Raw genomic sequence first — 17,284 nt, forward strand, 5'->3', positions numbered from 1 at the left:
GCATAATAAGGTTGATATTGCTGGTGTTTGTACTCATCATCATCATCCTGGTATTTGACGTGCAACTCTAATGGACTATCTGCGTCCCCAAAAGGCCCTTTGTCCTCAGACTCTTCCCGTCCAGCAAGTGGCTAGGTACTAATGTAATTACCTTACTAGGGCATGTATCTTCTGGATGCAAGGTAGATCTGGAAAGTGTTGTGATCCTGACTGTTGCATGAAGCTCAGGAGAACCAACAGAGATGGGGACCACAGGTCTTGCATCTTTATTGGTAGATGTTAGTGCCATCATCTATGATGGTATTGTCGATGACGGTGTTGTCATGATGGCATCAACGACGATGGTCTTGTTGATATTCTTGTCTTCATTGGTGTTATCTACGGTGTTGTCGTTGATGTTGTCTTCATCGATTGAGTTGCTTCCATCGATGATGTCCTAGCTAAGGAAGCCTTTGCTGAGGAACGCTTCTCCAATGTTGTCTTCGACGACAATTGGGTTGTCGATGATGCAGATGATCTCGCCGACATCCATCGACGAAGATTTATTATTTTTCAATGTCGTCAAACCCATGGTCTCACTTACCCGTGCCAATGAGATTGGGAGCTTTCAAAACCGACGCCGACATTGTCATGTCGACGAGACGGTGGCGACGGTAGCTGTGGTTGCCGTTGTCGATACGATACGATTGACCACTGTAGTGCTGTCGATTACTTCTATTTAAGAGGTACCTTTTTTTACATCAACGGCTCTGAGGAAGGAGAATGTTGACAGGACTCCTTCTTGTGACGTGGAGATAATGACTGGGAGGGGGCTGACCCTTATAAGGTGTTGGAAGGGTATTTATGGTGTGCCTTGTGGTACCTCCTGCCCTCCTCAGCCTGCCCTAGGTCAAAAGATCTAGACGTGGGTCCACGTCACTCGTCTCACCTGAAGTACAGGGTTTTCCCTGTAACAAGTCTTCTTTCTCTGTCCCTCAGAGTTTTAGCAGAGAAGGTGCGCCATATTTTGCAGTCTTTTAGCTGATGTTTGGGATACAGGCAATACAGACAATCTTTATGTGGATCATCCATATGGAGCCTTTTCTTGCCACAAGTTTTACAAGGGTGAAAAAGGCCTTTCTTGGAAGTATCAAACATATTCTGAGATAGAAAGTTGTTCTGAAAGGCCATGTTAATTTTGTGAAACAGGGATTGTGAAACAGTAATTGACCCCAGCCAGTCACCTGTTAAGCCAATGTATACCTTGTTTAAAAGCTCTAGATACATTTCTTCTCCCTTGTTCCTTAGAGGGGCTAAATTGGCCAAAATCAGCACATAGAGAGCGGCAGACAGTGGCAAATCAAGAAGCAATTGCTCTGGTGAATACTTACTCTGTCTTTGCACAACCCACATGCCCGGGCTGCCCATCTCAGTGTTATCTAACTCTCAGGATGCATGGTTGACCTTCCCAGAGCAATAGAAGACATTGGAATGGTAATTTGACCCATCGGACCATTAGAATGCCCAACTCTTAACAGCTGGGTGTCCATCTCAAATGCTATCCTTGTGGATAGAGTATGCTAGAGGACCATAAAGAGAGAGAATGGTGTTGTTCTGAGGAGGTGTCACAGCCTGGGTCTACTTCACACTAAAACCTGAAGGAGGAGCTATTAGGAGCTCATTCAAGTTTATCAGTGCTTTAAAAGAATCCACTAACTGTGGGACCACAGTTTCTAGATAAATACACACTGGTTGGAGGACTCAAACAAATTCTTTACAAGGGTTTAATCTTTTGAAATTTTCCTCTGGAAATTCCTGAAATGATGGGCAAAGTCAACACTTTTCTCCACCAGATCTTTGGCCTCTGGCAAATAGATGGACCTTTGCGTTTTCTGTGTAACTAAGTTTCAGGAATAGTGGCCTCTGAGGGTTGGAGTACCAAGATCTGGGTATATAAGATGTTGGCATTCATTGATGGAACAAATTCAGTGGTTTATGATGGTGATGCTCTCCCTGCAAGAAGTGTCAGCTATAACCCCATTGATGTTGGAGGCAAAGCCCTGCTGTACTTCCACCGAGGTAATTTCCTACCTCGGTGATGATCACGCCAACTGAAGAGGACAACCAGGGAAGAACAGAAGTGCTGGTGCAAGGGTGTTTAACTGTGGAATTCACCACACTAGATTTGACCTTAGATATAGTTAGATGAGGGAAGCAAACAAAAAGGAGCCCTGAGGGATGGCCCAGTCTGGTCTTATGTGGGTGAGTGCATACGGGCCTGCTCTTGGCCGGGGGAACATGTCCAGGTGCGTCCTGCGCTGCAGTGGAGACTCCTGCTTAAAAAGTGCCTGCTCTTGCCTCTTGGTCCTGAGGCAGCGAGGCTTTGAAGTCCCAGCCCTCCCGTTGAGGCAAGGCACCTGGGCATTCAATTAATAATTGGAAACAGCACACACAGAAAAGGAATCACTGGACAGAAAACAGTTTAGATTAAAATGTCCCTACCAAGCCGTTCATAAAATCAGATTTAATTAATTCATCCCAAATGGCTGTGGTGAGTGTTTACAGATATACCTAAAAAAATAAACACTTCTAGTCACATACGTTTATATTACACTATAATTTGCATGCAATCCATGCAAACTGTCTCAGACAGTCTGGGAAGCCATTTGAACATAGTTCCATGACATGTATGGCACACTGTGACTGAGCTTTAGACATAGAGAGCTGCAGCTATCAGTCAGCTGTTGAGGCACGAGCCGCCATCCCAAATGGCGGTGGTGAGTGTTAACAGATTTATCCCAAAAAACAAAGCAAAACCACTTCTAGTCTCAGAAGATTAAATTACACTATAATTTGCATGTGATCCATGAAAACTGCCCCAGACAGTCTGGCCAGTCATTTAAACATAGTTTCATGACATTTATGGCACGCTGTGACTGAGATTTAGACATAGAGAGCTGCAACTATCAGTCAGCTGTTGAGCCCCAAGCACCCTGTCGCAGTGGCTCAATGGGAAGGTTTTACTCCACTTACCTGTGGGTGGTAAAGGGTCCATCAAACGGGGAATTTTGCAAGGTCTCCCAGGCCTACGGCGCAATCTCTCTCCGGTTGAAGTGGAAACATTGAGCTGATGGTTCTGCTGTCTCCCGCAAGCCTCATCATCAGCTGGATTGTAGTCGCTGTCATCTGTAGTTTTGGGGCAAAAAGAGAATATTAAGCTTTACACTGGGGAAGGTGTTGCAGATGAAGACAACAGCTCTGGAGAGCCAAATTACCATCTGCATCATCAATTGCACCCGCATCTACTATATCATCCTCCTCTTCTTCTTCCTCTTTCTTCATATCTTCCTGCTGTGATGCGTCTTTACGTTGACTTTTCTTTTGGACACTGCCACCTGGAAGAACAGATAAAGTTCAGACAAGCACCATGCTTCGATCCCCTTAAGACACCTGGAAAAGAGTATAAAGAGGCAAGTCCAAAGGGGAAATGGAGGACGAAAAAGACCCAAGCCAACTGTTTTTCCTTCCTGACTTGTGGATCCCTTCTGAGAAGCAGCTCTGCGTGACTGATTCTGCAACAAACTACTACTCCCACCTACTTTTGTTATCTCATATTGGGGTGATTAGGATATCATGACAAGGCTGGATGCTGAGGGGGCTACATGCAGAAAGACACATTGGAGTGACAGAGGAGTTATCAATGCAAACCTTTTAGTGCCTCACTACACCTAGACTGGAGTCCATGCCATGCTGCACTGCCTCTGGTTTGGTCAGCAATGTTTTAAGCAGTCTGTATTTGAAATATGCACCACAAGAATGGGTGGTTGTAAGTTGGGCCAGTTATTAAATAAGACTAGATAGTCTCATGTTCTTGCACTTTTATGCTCTGTTAAACACCATGCAGTTGTAGGTGGATTACACTTTTTTCATACCCCATTTTCCATGGTCCTATTGCCACACAGTCTGTACTGAAAAATATTCATGCTATTCATTATCTGCAGTCACCTGATACATTTTTTGTATTATGTCTTACTTTTCTTATGTGGCACATATGATCCTATGCATGTACATCTCTGTTATGCAGGTTATAGTATAAATATTGATCGCCCGAGAGTTAGGGGTTCATAGGGAGCACCAGCCTTATCTTAAGTGAGTCTTTGTCAGTTTTAAGTACTGAAAGATTTTCTGTTTTTTTTATTCCAGCGTAGTGCCATTGGTTAGCAGCAGCTGTGTTTTCACAGCTATACTATTCCGATAACTAAGATTTATCTGCAGATCCTTCTTATGTGTATACCTCATGCTGCTAAACTGCAGCCATCCACATTTTCACTAAAACAGAAAAGCTTGAAAATGCATCCCTAGTTTTTCAGTAGCGAAGAAGTGTAATGTAAATTATTTTGTCATGCCCACTAGGCATTCTATCACTAAGGCCCTTACTTAGCAACATGGTAGAGTAAATCTCAAAATGGCCTCGCAGTTCCTCCCTTAACAGCTCTTCATAAAAAAGTGGCAAGAAACCATTTCTCATGCTATTGCGCTTAGCACATCATTATAACATTTAGATAAACGCTGGGTTGCAAGGAGGGGAGAGCAGACGAAGCCTCACCTGTTGGAAAGTGCCGCTCCTTCACATGCCGGAAAAGTGTGTTCTTGGAAATGCTCTTGTACTGGCACATTTTACACTTAAACTGTTGCACGACCACCACCTCCATCATGCCCTCCAAGTCCTGTAAATCTGGGTCTTCTGTGTCTCTGGCACTCCCTTGAAAAGGAGTGTCTCTCTCACAGTTCTCCGGCCCATCGCAAGGTTGATCAGGTTGGACTGCGATCAAATGTCCTCCAATGTCGAACTGGTGAGAGGCACTGGCCGGTTCTGGTTCTTCAGAGTTGTCCAAGGATGTGGAGGTGGGTCCCTCGGTTACAGCTTCTATTGCAAGGCGTGAGGATCCCATGAGAGATCCTAAAACAGGAACGAGATTTGACAAAATTTAAACTCTACCAAAGGGCTACTGTGAGGTAGGAAAGTGTTTGAAACTATCACTGAAGAAATTCAGGGACATTTAGGGGAGTCGCTTCAACTATGATGTGATGGAGATAAATACAGAAAATGACCCCCAAGTCTGTGCCAACAATATTTCCACAATTTCAGCATGCTTTAACCACGTTCACAATGAGCCCGATGACTGTTTCGTAAAGCAGCTCATTAAGAATTGTAATTTTTCATACGGACAACAGTGCTATATTTCTTTCCATATGCTTTTTGCTGCATACAACCCTGCCTACCAGTAAGCCTGCAGCCATCACTTTCCCAAATCAAGAAGACTAAACATTTCTACAATGCAAGTGCATCATCAACACACCTACACCCTTGTTAAAAATGCCTCTAAAGTGTCTGCTTACTAAATATACGGTTGGGCAACCTTTGTATGAAAAGATAAACACAGAAGTGAAGGTTTTTGGTAACCAACTCACCATCATCAGGACCTTGAAAGATAAGGTACCGGGTGGTTTCAGCAACTCCACCTTCAGCACTTGACACTTCAATGCAGCCTAATAAGGGAAAGGGGAGATGGTAGATGGAGCAAAGGCAAGAATACACATTGAAATGAAGAGAGGGACAGATACAATTAGTAAGCCTGGAAAAAACAGACATTGAAGGGATAGGTATCCTGGTATAACAATACAGACTCAACAACCTGGTGTTAAGATTAGAGATATAAAAGCTGAATTGGAATCTGATTACACCATATACGTATATAATGGAGTAAAACTGAAGTTAATAGAAAAGTGTTCATCCTCAGGAAGTTTGGTAAAACAAATAGGCACTCTGAAAAGCTGGAAATAGAGGTCCAATTATAGGCACATTTTATTTAACATTAAAGATTTAGGTCCCTTTAGATGAAATGCATGGAGGCTCCATTACCCCTGTAACATCACAATGAATTCTTAAAGATGATATTCCCATTTTGCTAATAAGAGACAGAGAGCGAGATGCTTTTCTTCCTTTATATTGTAAATTGTTTCTTACACCTCGTGGATCACTGCTAATTACTAGCTAACATTCTGGAGACTGGTACACAGTTGACTGTGATGACCCTGGCAACTTCTTTCATTTATACTTGTATACCATCATAGGAAGAGTGCGTGTTTGGGGAAAACCAAAAAGAATGGGTAGTTGAAGGTGAAATATTATGTTAGATTTAAAAGCAAAGTGTGTCCATCGAATACCGGAAAGGAATTACTGAGATAATTTGTTTGTGGGGACAACTGAGGCAATCACTCACCTCGTATTATGTCTGGTCCAATTGTAGACTCGATGATCCGGTCAATTGCAGCACCTAGATCTGAGGAGGTGCTGGATGTTGAGTCTGATACAATCATACACCCATCAGAAACCACACTCGAATGAACAAGGACATGTGGTGCCTCTGCAACCATGATGGACTGGGTGACTGTGCAGACATTAGAAGTGCTGGACTGGGCAACGGAAGAGGAGTCTGGAAGATATGTAACCGCACTAGAGTCTGATGTCGAGCTAGTTTCAGACACTTGTTCCTTTAAAAAAGAAAATTAATCAGGAATTTGGATTCAAATGATAAGACACTGAGATGATATAATGGTTGAAATTAGATGGGATGGACAAAGAAGGATAGGAAATCAAAGTGACAGAAAGAAGATAGAAGGCTGAGACAGGATGCAAAGAGGAGACAGAAAAAGAACAGAGAAGAACCAAAACGCATGGAAATAGTAAGTAATGACACTGAGGGAAAGGGATTAGCAAATGAAAAGATAAGGAATGCCAGGATGGAAACAAAGCAAGGTTTTACAAAAGGCACGGAGAGTAGCAAACTGGACTTGAGGGGTTAGAAAAGTGAGATGGTTTAAAAGGAAGACGAGTTTAAAATGGAACATGATGAAATGACAGCACAGAAAGAGCAAAAAAAAAAAGGATTAAGATGACACAGAAATTGATAAGATACAGGGAACTAGTGGAAGAGTGAAATAAGAGATAGAAACTGGAGGACACTCTGCAAAAAACTCAAGAAGATTCCTGCTGATAAATATCCTTCATATAGAAGTATTTCCTTGATTAATACTAAGACAAACGTTTTAACAGAAGATACAGGGAATAGACTGGCAAACATCATTAGGTCTCTTATCCACCCTTATAAAAATGTCTTCGTGCTGGGAGGGCACCCAGACACAACATCAGGAGAGTACATAATGCACTAGGACACGAACACGTCAAGCTCCAGTGTTCTTCTCTAATTGACTTAGAAAAGGCCTTTAATTCGATGAACTGTGATGACCGAATTGTTTTAAAAATGAACGTATGTCCCAACTATCTCCAGGCAGTGAAAATGAAGCATACTAAGCCGAAGACTAGGGTATTGATGTCCAATGCAATGTCTCTTTGTTCTCAATTCGAAACTCAACATGGGTGTCTTCTTTCACCCCTTCTAGTCATCCTTGCTATTGAGGGGACTCAAATGGCATGGATTTCTAGATGGTAAAGTTGTCCTACTTGCAGGAGACCTACTTTTTGTCTATCAAGTACACAAGGTTGTCTGGCAGTGAAGGGACACTAATAGTTTATATCTTTGGAAAATTCCCAGGCCTATTGAAAAACTGGGACAAAATCAATCCTTTAACTGGTGCAAGGTGGGGCAATGAAATTGACTAGCAAACCAAAGTGTGTTGAAAACAAGCCTGAATTACAGATCTTGGAGTCACAATAATTTGTGACCCGGGAGTACGGGGACACAGACATAACCCCTCTCACTGGCATCCTCCATTTAGAACTGAAGGCATGGGCCATGCTGCCAATCTCAATCACCGGGTGGGTGGCTATATTAAAAGTGGTGGCCCTACTATTAATCCTGTATGAACTACAAAATTACCCTTTTACCCTTTTGAGCTCCTCGAGAGATTCTGTAAAAGGACAGCTGATACAGTTTGCTCTTTCTTATGGAAGGGTGGGGTCCGAAGGCTGCTGTGGATGAAAACAGTCAGTCCACTTATGATAGTGGGCATGGGAAGACTGAGGCCAGATCATACTACTAGGCAGTACACCCATTGTTGTGAACAAATGTCTATTTGGTGACAGGGATAATCAGGTCTTCCAGCTGGACCATAACCTGTTTGATTCTACTCCTCTGCTAGGTTTGTTCTATGTCACCAAAACTCCAGAGCCCTTTTCCTAGCCAAAATGGGGTACTCGCTTGCTAGAATGAATAGGCCGGGAGAGTAGGGTGACTAAAGGAATTCCCTATAGGTACCGAACAGCCTGCACAGTTGACGTTCCGCACCAACAATTGGCCTTTACAACATGTGAGACATATAGGAGGGCGACCATATCAAATCATCTGCAGATCTGAATGCTGAAGTTAACTTCTATAAGTATTTACAGCTAAGACAAGCACTGGGTTCTCCTCTTCCAGTCAAATGTCTAATCTGAGACGTTAGCGCCCATGAGGCAAAACCGAGAGTCAACAGCAAGGTAGCCAGTGTAGCACCAAAGGTGTATAAGGATTTATTTAATAAATTAATGTTCTCGACTCCTTTGTTAAACTTACAGAAAGATAGGAAGTGGACGCTCTGGCGCTGACTGAGCAAGATGGCACTCTAAGAAATGCCTATACCGGTCTAATCCATTTAACTCCCTGCATAGGGATTAATATGCACCTAAAAGCCTGTGATGCATGCATGACAAGGTCCCACGACACTGCTTCAGATGTCCCTACATGATGGGAGATTTGTTTAAAGTAGTGTAGGAGTGCCCGGTAATCCAAACATACGTGGACGAAATTTTGAATACCCTGTCTGATCTTGTGGGTTCTGGATAAGATCGACCTCAAGGCAAACTCAATTTGGTTGAAGCCCTAGACCTTCCAAGGGAGGTGGGAAAGCGAAAGGAAATTAAAAGAAGTGGACATTCAAAAATGAGGGGCGGAAGAGAAAGAGATGAAAAGGCGAGGTGAAAGATAAAGTTGATAAGACAAAGGCAGGAAGGGAGAACAGTGATTGAGAATGAGTAGGACGACCAAATCTGTAAACGGGGGTAGGGGTGGGATTAAGGGATTGCGCTAATAGAAAGGAGATGCTAGACAAGTGAAAACACAAGGAGGAATAAGGAGTGGAAAGAGGAAGATGGGATAGGACATGACTAAAGGACACAGAAAAAATAATCAAGATAAGAAAAGCAAGCACCAAAAATGGGAAGATGACAGTAGAAACATTAGAAGATAAGAGTAGAAAGAAGTAATGAAAACAAAGGACAAGTCAGAATGAATGAGACTAGAGAATAAGTAAATGAATATAGCTATGGGGTGAGAGAAAGAACACTTACCATCAAGCCCCTTTGATCGGTGCTCTGGCCCACCTCCGAGTCCACCTGCATGCTGCTGTTATGTGCTTCCTGCAGCCCATGACAGATGGCGGCATCACTGCTATCTGCAGACATGGCTTCTGAAGTCTCCACTTCAATTCCGCTCTCAGAGGGCATATCTTGCCCCATGAAAGGGCCCACATCACTGCTACTCTCCACTTCGTTCTCTTCCATCTCCATTCTGCACTCGAAAGAAGTTTAGTCCACATGCACGCAGCCAGCTTTCCTGAGCTGCGGAAGAGATTCAGAGAAATTAGAATCTTAAAATGGGGAAGTCCGTAGAACAAAATAAGTGTTTCTTCAATGCCAAAACGGGAAAAAAGACACACACTCCCCACAGCGTTAGCGAGAAAGAGAGAGAAGAGGCTGCATTACATTAGATGGCATCAGCAGAAAAAAAGGATGACATCACAAGGTTAAAATGGTGAAGCTTTGATCAAGCTACTCTCACACCAAAGATATGCTCCCACATTATAAGAGTGATTGCTAATATCAGGCGCACCAGCGATTTAAATGTCTACCTGTAATTAGCAATGGTTCTTTAACAATGGCTTATTTCTCAACCTCGGAAAGGAGAAAACGGAGAGCCTAGTCAGAGACCCAAATGTGATTATTTCAAGTTACACAGTATCTCAGCAACAGAACCTCAACTACTTCTGCTTCTCACTCAAAGATGATGATTTGTTCTATTCCACCTACACTCCCTTCCCTATCATCTCGATGTTAGGTGCACTGATCGGTCAACATCACGATTGGATTCCAGGTACTAGCATCTTCTTTCTGTCTCCTATTTCATTATTTACCCTTCTTAGACACTCACTCTTCTCATGTCCTGTTGCTGCAGTCAACTGAAAAGCCCTAAAAGCACAGTCAACAACTAAGACACCCACTCACCTCCTCCTGCATTTTTAAGCAACAACCACAGGACAAAAGATTGGCCACTGCTACGTGCCACCTTCACTCAAAATTCAAATGTCTCCTTTTTGTGCCTTTCTCACCCCCTTTAACGCACCTCTTGGTATAGCCAAACACAAATCTAATCAACCTGCAGGCTCTGTTTGTGTCATCAACAACTGCAGTGCTAAATCCTAACCCGCTGTCAAATTTTTGCCTTCAACACAACTATTTCAGTTATGAAATGATTTTATCCCCACTGGAAAACACAACAATACAAGTTATATGTGCATACAGAATAAGAACATGTAATAAACAGGGGAAAAATGTGTTGACTAATTGTGAATCTAATTGTAAATAACAAGCTAAAGCATAAAAAAAAATAGAAGCACTATAACAAAATATCAAGTCGAACCATGATTTGAAAATAAACCCCTTACAGAGTTATATCCTTATAGCTAGTAAATAGCAATCACAATAAAGCAGGTGGTACAGGTTGCAAATACGGTCTTTAAAGAAGACATCGCCCCCCAACTTCCAAGAACTGATATAAGTGGTAGGAAACCTTGGATCTCAACAATAAAATAAACCTTCATCTTTTGCCCTTGAAACACAGATGGGTAAAGGCTAGGTTTACCGCGTTTAACCGATTTTTAGAAAATTTGGTAACATTTTGAATCTATTACAATGCTCCGAATCTAAAATTCGATCTTTTAAAGTTGCTTTATTTGATCAACTGAGTTTCAGCCTTTAATATTTTGCTGGGAAAGAGATAGGGCTTTTAGTGTCGCCAGGGAATGTAAGAAATAGCTTCCTTTTTGCCCTGCCTGTTGCCCTCACACAATTACACTTCTCACTGCGCCAGATATCTCCCAACTGCAAACGTTTTCACCAATGCTTGCACACGCATGTTCCAAAATGTAGATCAACCCTCTATGTGCATCATAAGCTGCCTGATAATACTACACAAATGAGTTCCACTGTGCTGAGAAACATTAATCTGCATAAATAACATACTTTTTAGGCAGCCAAGAGCCATGTGACAACACATCCTTCATCACCAAGAGTGCAAAGGTTCCCACCAATAAAGGAAAGTTGGGCAGTAGCAATGTCTTGGAGTAAGTGGTCGGTATTTACTAAATGACAAATTGAGAATGCACCACTTCTAGTCGTGCTTTCATCTTTGGTTTTTAACAAATGGTCAAAGTTTCAAGGTTTCAGTTAAAGTAGAACATCTGCAAGCCGCACATCTTGCTGCAAAATGTGGTTATTTCATGACCAGATGAACCTCTGGTTCAAGCAGCGCACAGCTTTGTTTTAGACTGATAGGAGGAGTCCTTGGTGGTTGAAGGTTCCACAAAGAGGCACGTTCAAAATGATTTTTTAACCTCATTGACACAAAATAAAATGGCATGGTAATGCTTACTATGGTCTTTGTTTTTTTACATTAGAATGGAGGCTACTCAAATTATTTAAAGGCTTACATGATTCAAGGTGATGTTTCCTATAACAGCCTGTAGTGTTAAGTATAGGTCAAAAAGGGCAAGATTCCTCAATTCTACCAAAGCGGGTGGTAAATTATTGGAAATTCTGGTAGTTGCTAGCGCATGTGTTTTATTAAAAAATATTAATGAGTGTTCATGTATTCTGAATAAGTGATTTGTGTAGAAAATAAAATAACATTGTAAAATAATGCGCACATTTAAAAATGTGATTACTAAGAGTGGCCGTCAATGTTCACAAAGTGAACTTTAGAGAATTAATATTGTCAAATGCTGAATATATGTTTGACTAATGTAGTAATATGTCATACTAAGGGTTATGCATTTTGCTCTATATTTATTAATTGCAGGCCTTAATTTGGCAAATGTCTTGGCCTAGTTTGCCAGGCCTTATGTCAAAGCTGTATTTCATAACGATTAATAAATGGCTGTCCTAGAGAGTTAAACTGTGATTTTCCATTTTGCATTATGAGCTCGTAGCTGAGAAACCTTTCCCATGAGAACAGACTGCTAGAAGATGATGTTCTTAATAATGTAACATTTTGTGTGTAATGTGTGTGAGATTGACTTTCTCAGAAGAACAATGGAAATACTGACTGGAGTGGAAGCTGCAACAATATTGTTACCTGAGAAGCTGGATGATGAGGACATTGCAAGACAAACCAATCAACGAAATGTGAACGGAGTAAAAGTAGAAATCATAGATTTGGAGTTTCAGTTTTATTGGACAAAGTATGAACATGCGATTAACTGACCAATAGGGATTTGGGAAGTAGTTTTAATTTAATGATGCTGCACTGAGAGAAGACAGTCCCATTGCCCATTTTCTTGCTGACTGAAAGGTCAATATGTCTTGTGTGTCTTGACAAGAGACGTGCTTAACTTTAATACTTAAAGTCTTTGCGTTTTCTGAACTTTGATGCTGAATCCTGATGCCTTGCTGATCGACTGAGGTCCTGAGGACAAAGACTGAGTCTGCTTGCTGAACCATACTGAGGATAGGTATTATAAATGAGACTGTTCATTATTATGCATATTTGCTTTTTCTTTCTAGGTACCAACTGTACTGTTTTGTTAGAGCCATAGTTAGATGTTTTTCCAAATTTGTGTTACTAAATTGTTTTGCACGAAGCCCAACATGTTGACTGTAATCTGGTGTTAGTTAAGGATCCTCACTAAAGAAATCATGCTAATAGGGATTAATGCTTGATGAATTTAACTGCTAAACCTAATGTGTGTGATTACTTTGACGCAGTTGACTTTGTTACTGACTTGCACCATAACTTTAGAATGTGTTGTCGTTCAAGCTTTGATTAGATTACGTTTCTTCCGCCGCTTTGGACAGCCAGCATTGTTTTTGTATGTTTTCCATTTGATTTTTAGATTAATTTATATGACCTTAGCATTGTTAATGTAAGGAAATAAATATTCTAACTTTTACTAAACGGTGTGGTTATTCATAACTGAAAGGTCATGGTGCGTGACAATTACTGACTCCATTGAATATTGCTGTTATTGACTGCTAATGATTATTGACTATTGTGTATTGGCTATTGATTATGTACTGGAGTTATGGTAAGAACATCTTGATTGCGAGTCAAAAGGTTCATCAACCTATTTGTGTCCCCTTGTAAGTTTACTTATTAAGGTCAGACGCATTAACAGAGATGGTAGCAGACTGATGGTTCGTCTCCTTAGGAGCTTATCATAGACGTCTGGTACAGAGTAACACGTGTTAACAGAGTTGGTAAGAGAGGCTGATAGTTAGTCTCCTTAAGAGCGTATCATAGACATCCAGTACAGGGTATCAGGTGTTAACGGTGTTGGTAGAGAGAGATGAAGGTTTGTCCATAAGAGCTTATAACAGAGATAGAAGCAGGATTGAAGGTCCCAGAGGTAGTAGCAGAATTCATTATTATTGAGATTTGGATTTTATTTTTCAATGATGCTAACTGGAGAGAAAATTATGTTCCCTTAAGTCCAGAAATGACTTTCCCAGAATCCTGGGTCCCGCTAATGGGTGTTTGAGGATGTTCTCGGCGTTCTAGTGACAGTGTGAAAGACCTAGGTTGCACTTGCACAGCTTATGCAAATCGCAGGTGAATTGTGAGGTCTGTGAGGGTTTTAGGGAGTTTGTGTGCTCCAAATGAAGTTGTAAAAAGGAGTGTGAGAGTAGGGAAGTCGTCAAACTTCATATGAGTGTGGCGCTTTGTGCTAAAAAATTGTCCACGTGGTTGTTGATGTATGGACGGTCCCTGCGTGGTCTAAGACTCCGAGTATATTGAAAAGTGTATGAGACACTTGGTTTTATGTTGTAATCTGTCTGGTTTAGTAGGTTGATCGGGCGTGGTCAACAAGTCAAAGTGTGAATAAAGTGAGTGAAAGAAAATTTCAACTGAGATTTGGCGAGTCCTTTGTGCAGCAGGACTGACCCATTGATCAGTTGAGAGTAAAATTTGCAGGTCGAATTTTTCCTGCGAATCTGGGAGACCGAGAAAGGAGTAGTAGCTGTGAGTGTGGGAAGAGCCGTCAGTGAAAAATCTGTAAGGTTTCTGAAGCGATTGTGTTACCTTTCCCGTAGTAAACCAGCAGATTTGTTTTTGGGTTTTGGTTAGTGCTTACAATTTTTGTATTAGTTTGTATGAATCAGAGTTTGGGAGGACAAGCTGCAAGACTTTGTCAGCCGCAATTCCTGTGAGTGTGACGTCACTGGAGCCGCGCTGGAATAGGTAGGTTAGTGAGAAGGGTCACCACGGATTGGCAGCCGTCCGTGAGAGCCAATTGGTTGAGAAAGTGGGTGAAAAGAATCTGGGGATTAAAAATCACTTCCTGATTTGATTTTGAATAACAAAAAGGTTGAAAGATGACATTTTTCAAAGAGTTAAAATGTGCCCTAAGGGGAGATACATACATTACAACGATTATAGACGAGGCTACACAGCCAGAAGGTATAGCAGCTTACATTGTAATGGAAGAGAAGGGTGTTGCGCCATGCCCTTGGCTAAAACAATGGTGCAAATTGGCTGAAAGGGATGGGAACTTAGCGTTTCCTACAAATGGGACATTCAATTTGAGGGTTTTGGAGCATTTAAGGATGGTGCTAAATGAATCAAAGCCCCTTCCGAGACCAGCACAGGTTGAGGCATTAGCTATTTGGGAGTTATTAGTCAGACAGCAACAGAAATGCGAGAGGAGGATGAGAAAGGCTGAAAAGACTCTAGCAGAGGCTAGATGGGACAGTGTTCAGAGAGTTTGGAGGATGGAGACTTTGGACGGAATTAAGTTGTTTCCAGAAATTACACAGGACAACTAGAAAGAAGGAAGGAAAGCTACTAGGAAGACTAACAGAAGTCCGTCCGAGGATAGGGAGGCTAGAAAGTCTTCAGCAGTAGAGGAGGAATCAGATGATGATAAGTTTATTACACAGTTATTGAGAGATCACCCACCACTATATACAGTACATGAGAGTGGTCTAAGTACCAGTGCTGATCCCACAGCTCTGACACAGGTTAATGGGCAATGAGTCCAATGCAGGTTAATGCTGGCCTGACACAGCATGCGATGCAGAGTGGTCTTAATGTGCCTACTACTCTTGTAGTGCAAAATCAGGTGCAACCGCCACAGGTTCAGAGAAATTATCCTGATGTGCCCATTATGGAAACAACTTCAAACCTAATGGTGCCTACGGAACAGGTTTACCTGAGACCGATGTTGGTTTCAAACTGAACCAACTCCAATTTTACTGCCCCAAGTGCCAAGGTTTACTCCTGAAACAAGGACCCAGTCAGATATGACTCTGATGATGAATCAAAATATGGGAGTTACTCTCTCACAGAGCATAAGATCCAGAACTGCACCAGATGCTATATCGCTACGTATTACTGTTGGTCCAGCTGTACCCTTATTTGCACACATGACAACAACTGTAGGTGAACAGGGAGCAATGTCCCAGAGTATAATGAGGGAAGGTCATAATGAAGGTGCACGGGTAGTCTCTCCTGTGGGATAGACATCTGACGGATCAAGGTCAGTGCTAGACCTTAGTCCATTTGTAACACTTCCAGATACTATGGCAGGGCCAACTGTTAGCCAGAGTTTGAAATTGTTGACACCGCAGACCCCGAATGTAGCTGCATAGCAGGTGCCACCGGTCCGAGCAAGTAACATTTTATTGCAAGATTTGACAGCTCAGCAGTTGACTCAATGGTTAGAAAAGTTGAGTACCCTACAGAGTGTTCCTAAGGGAGGGGAGTATGTGAATTGTGCTAGGCTAAGCATGGAAGCGGCTGAACTCATTGAGGAAACTATGGGGGGTGAATAGGTTAGCCCGAAGATCACGAAAGAGGTGAGCAATGTACATCAGAAACTAGCAGACTGCTTAGCAGACACTGAAATTCGCGAAGTGCTACTGCACCCGTCGCACCGCTTCCACTCCGCAGGCTCCATTCGGAGCCGGCTTCCTCGTGGAAGGGTGTTTCCCGCTGGGTCGCCCGCCAGCCCAGTGGGAAACCCAGAATGACCGCCGCCCGCCAAGCTTAGAATCACCCCCAATATGTCTTATGCGTCTTGGCAAGAGACGTGCTTAACTTTAATGCTATAGACTTTGCGTTTTCTGAACTTTGATGCTGAATCCTGATGCCTTGCTGATCGACTGATGCCCTGAGGAGGAAGACTGACTCCTCTTGCTGATCCATACTGAGGATAGGTATTATCAATGAGACTGTTCATTATTATGCATATTTTTTTTTCTTTCTAGGTACCAACTGTACTCTTTTGATAGAGCCATAGTTTGTGTTACTGAATTGTTTTGCATGAAGCCCAACATGCTGATGCTAATCTGGTGTTAGTTAAGGATCCTCACTAATTAATGCTTGATGAATTTCTCTGCTAAACTTAATGTACATGATTACTTTGAGGCAGCTAGTTTTGTTACTGATTTGCACCATAACTTTAGAATGTGTTGTAGTTCAAGCTTTGATTAGATTACGTTTCTTTCACCACTTTGGACAGCCAGTATTGTTTTTGTATGTTTTCCATTTGATTTTGAGATTAATCTACATGACCTTAGCATTGTTAATATGGGGAAATACATATTATAACTTTTACTAAAAGGTGTGATTATTCATGACTGAAAGGTCAAGGTGCATGACAATTACTGACTCCATTGATTATTGCTGTTATTGACTGCTAATGATTATTGACTATTGTGTATTGGCTACTGATTATGTACTGGAGCTATGGTAAGAACATCGTAATTGTGAGTCAAAAGGTTTATCGACCTATTCGCATCCTCTTGTAAGTTTGCTTATTAAGGTCAGACGCGTTAACAGAGACTACTGCCTACCAACAAAAATCTGCTTACTGGCAAACGTTTGATAGTCTCATAGTTCTGTTGAGATCTGCCATTAGCCAAGACCTTTAAACTTCAAGTAAAAATAAAAGTTGATAAATACATACAAATATATGCACACAAGGTCCACTGTAATTTTGTTCACATTTTGCTTTTCCCTAACACAGCATA

General features: G+C 41.8%; 1 protein-coding gene across 2 annotated transcripts in view; it reads right to left on the bottom strand.

Moving 5' to 3' along the window:
* The window catches only part of ZNF335 (zinc finger protein 335), a 260,110-nt gene that overhangs the window by 199,083 nt on the left and 43,743 nt on the right, over nt 1-17,284 (bottom strand). For both annotated transcript variants that reach the window (XM_069243523.1, XM_069243522.1), the window contains 6 exons: nt 9,329-9,598; nt 6,264-6,534; nt 5,452-5,529; nt 4,586-4,939; nt 3,255-3,374; nt 3,013-3,165 (listed from right to left, as the gene is read on the bottom strand). In XM_069243523.1, coding sequence (XP_069099624.1) covers nt 3,013-3,165; nt 3,255-3,374; nt 4,586-4,939; nt 5,452-5,529; nt 6,264-6,534; nt 9,329-9,547 — 1,195 coding nt within the window. In that variant the 5' untranslated portion in view covers nt 9,548-9,598. The remainder of the gene's footprint in view (nt 1-3,012; nt 3,166-3,254; nt 3,375-4,585; nt 4,940-5,451; nt 5,530-6,263; nt 6,535-9,328; nt 9,599-17,284) is intronic.

Source organism: Pleurodeles waltl, chromosome 7 (genome assembly GCF_031143425.1).
Source record: "Pleurodeles waltl isolate 20211129_DDA chromosome 7, aPleWal1.hap1.20221129, whole genome shotgun sequence".
NCBI classification, from domain to species: domain Eukaryota; kingdom Metazoa; phylum Chordata; class Amphibia; order Caudata; family Salamandridae; genus Pleurodeles; species Pleurodeles waltl.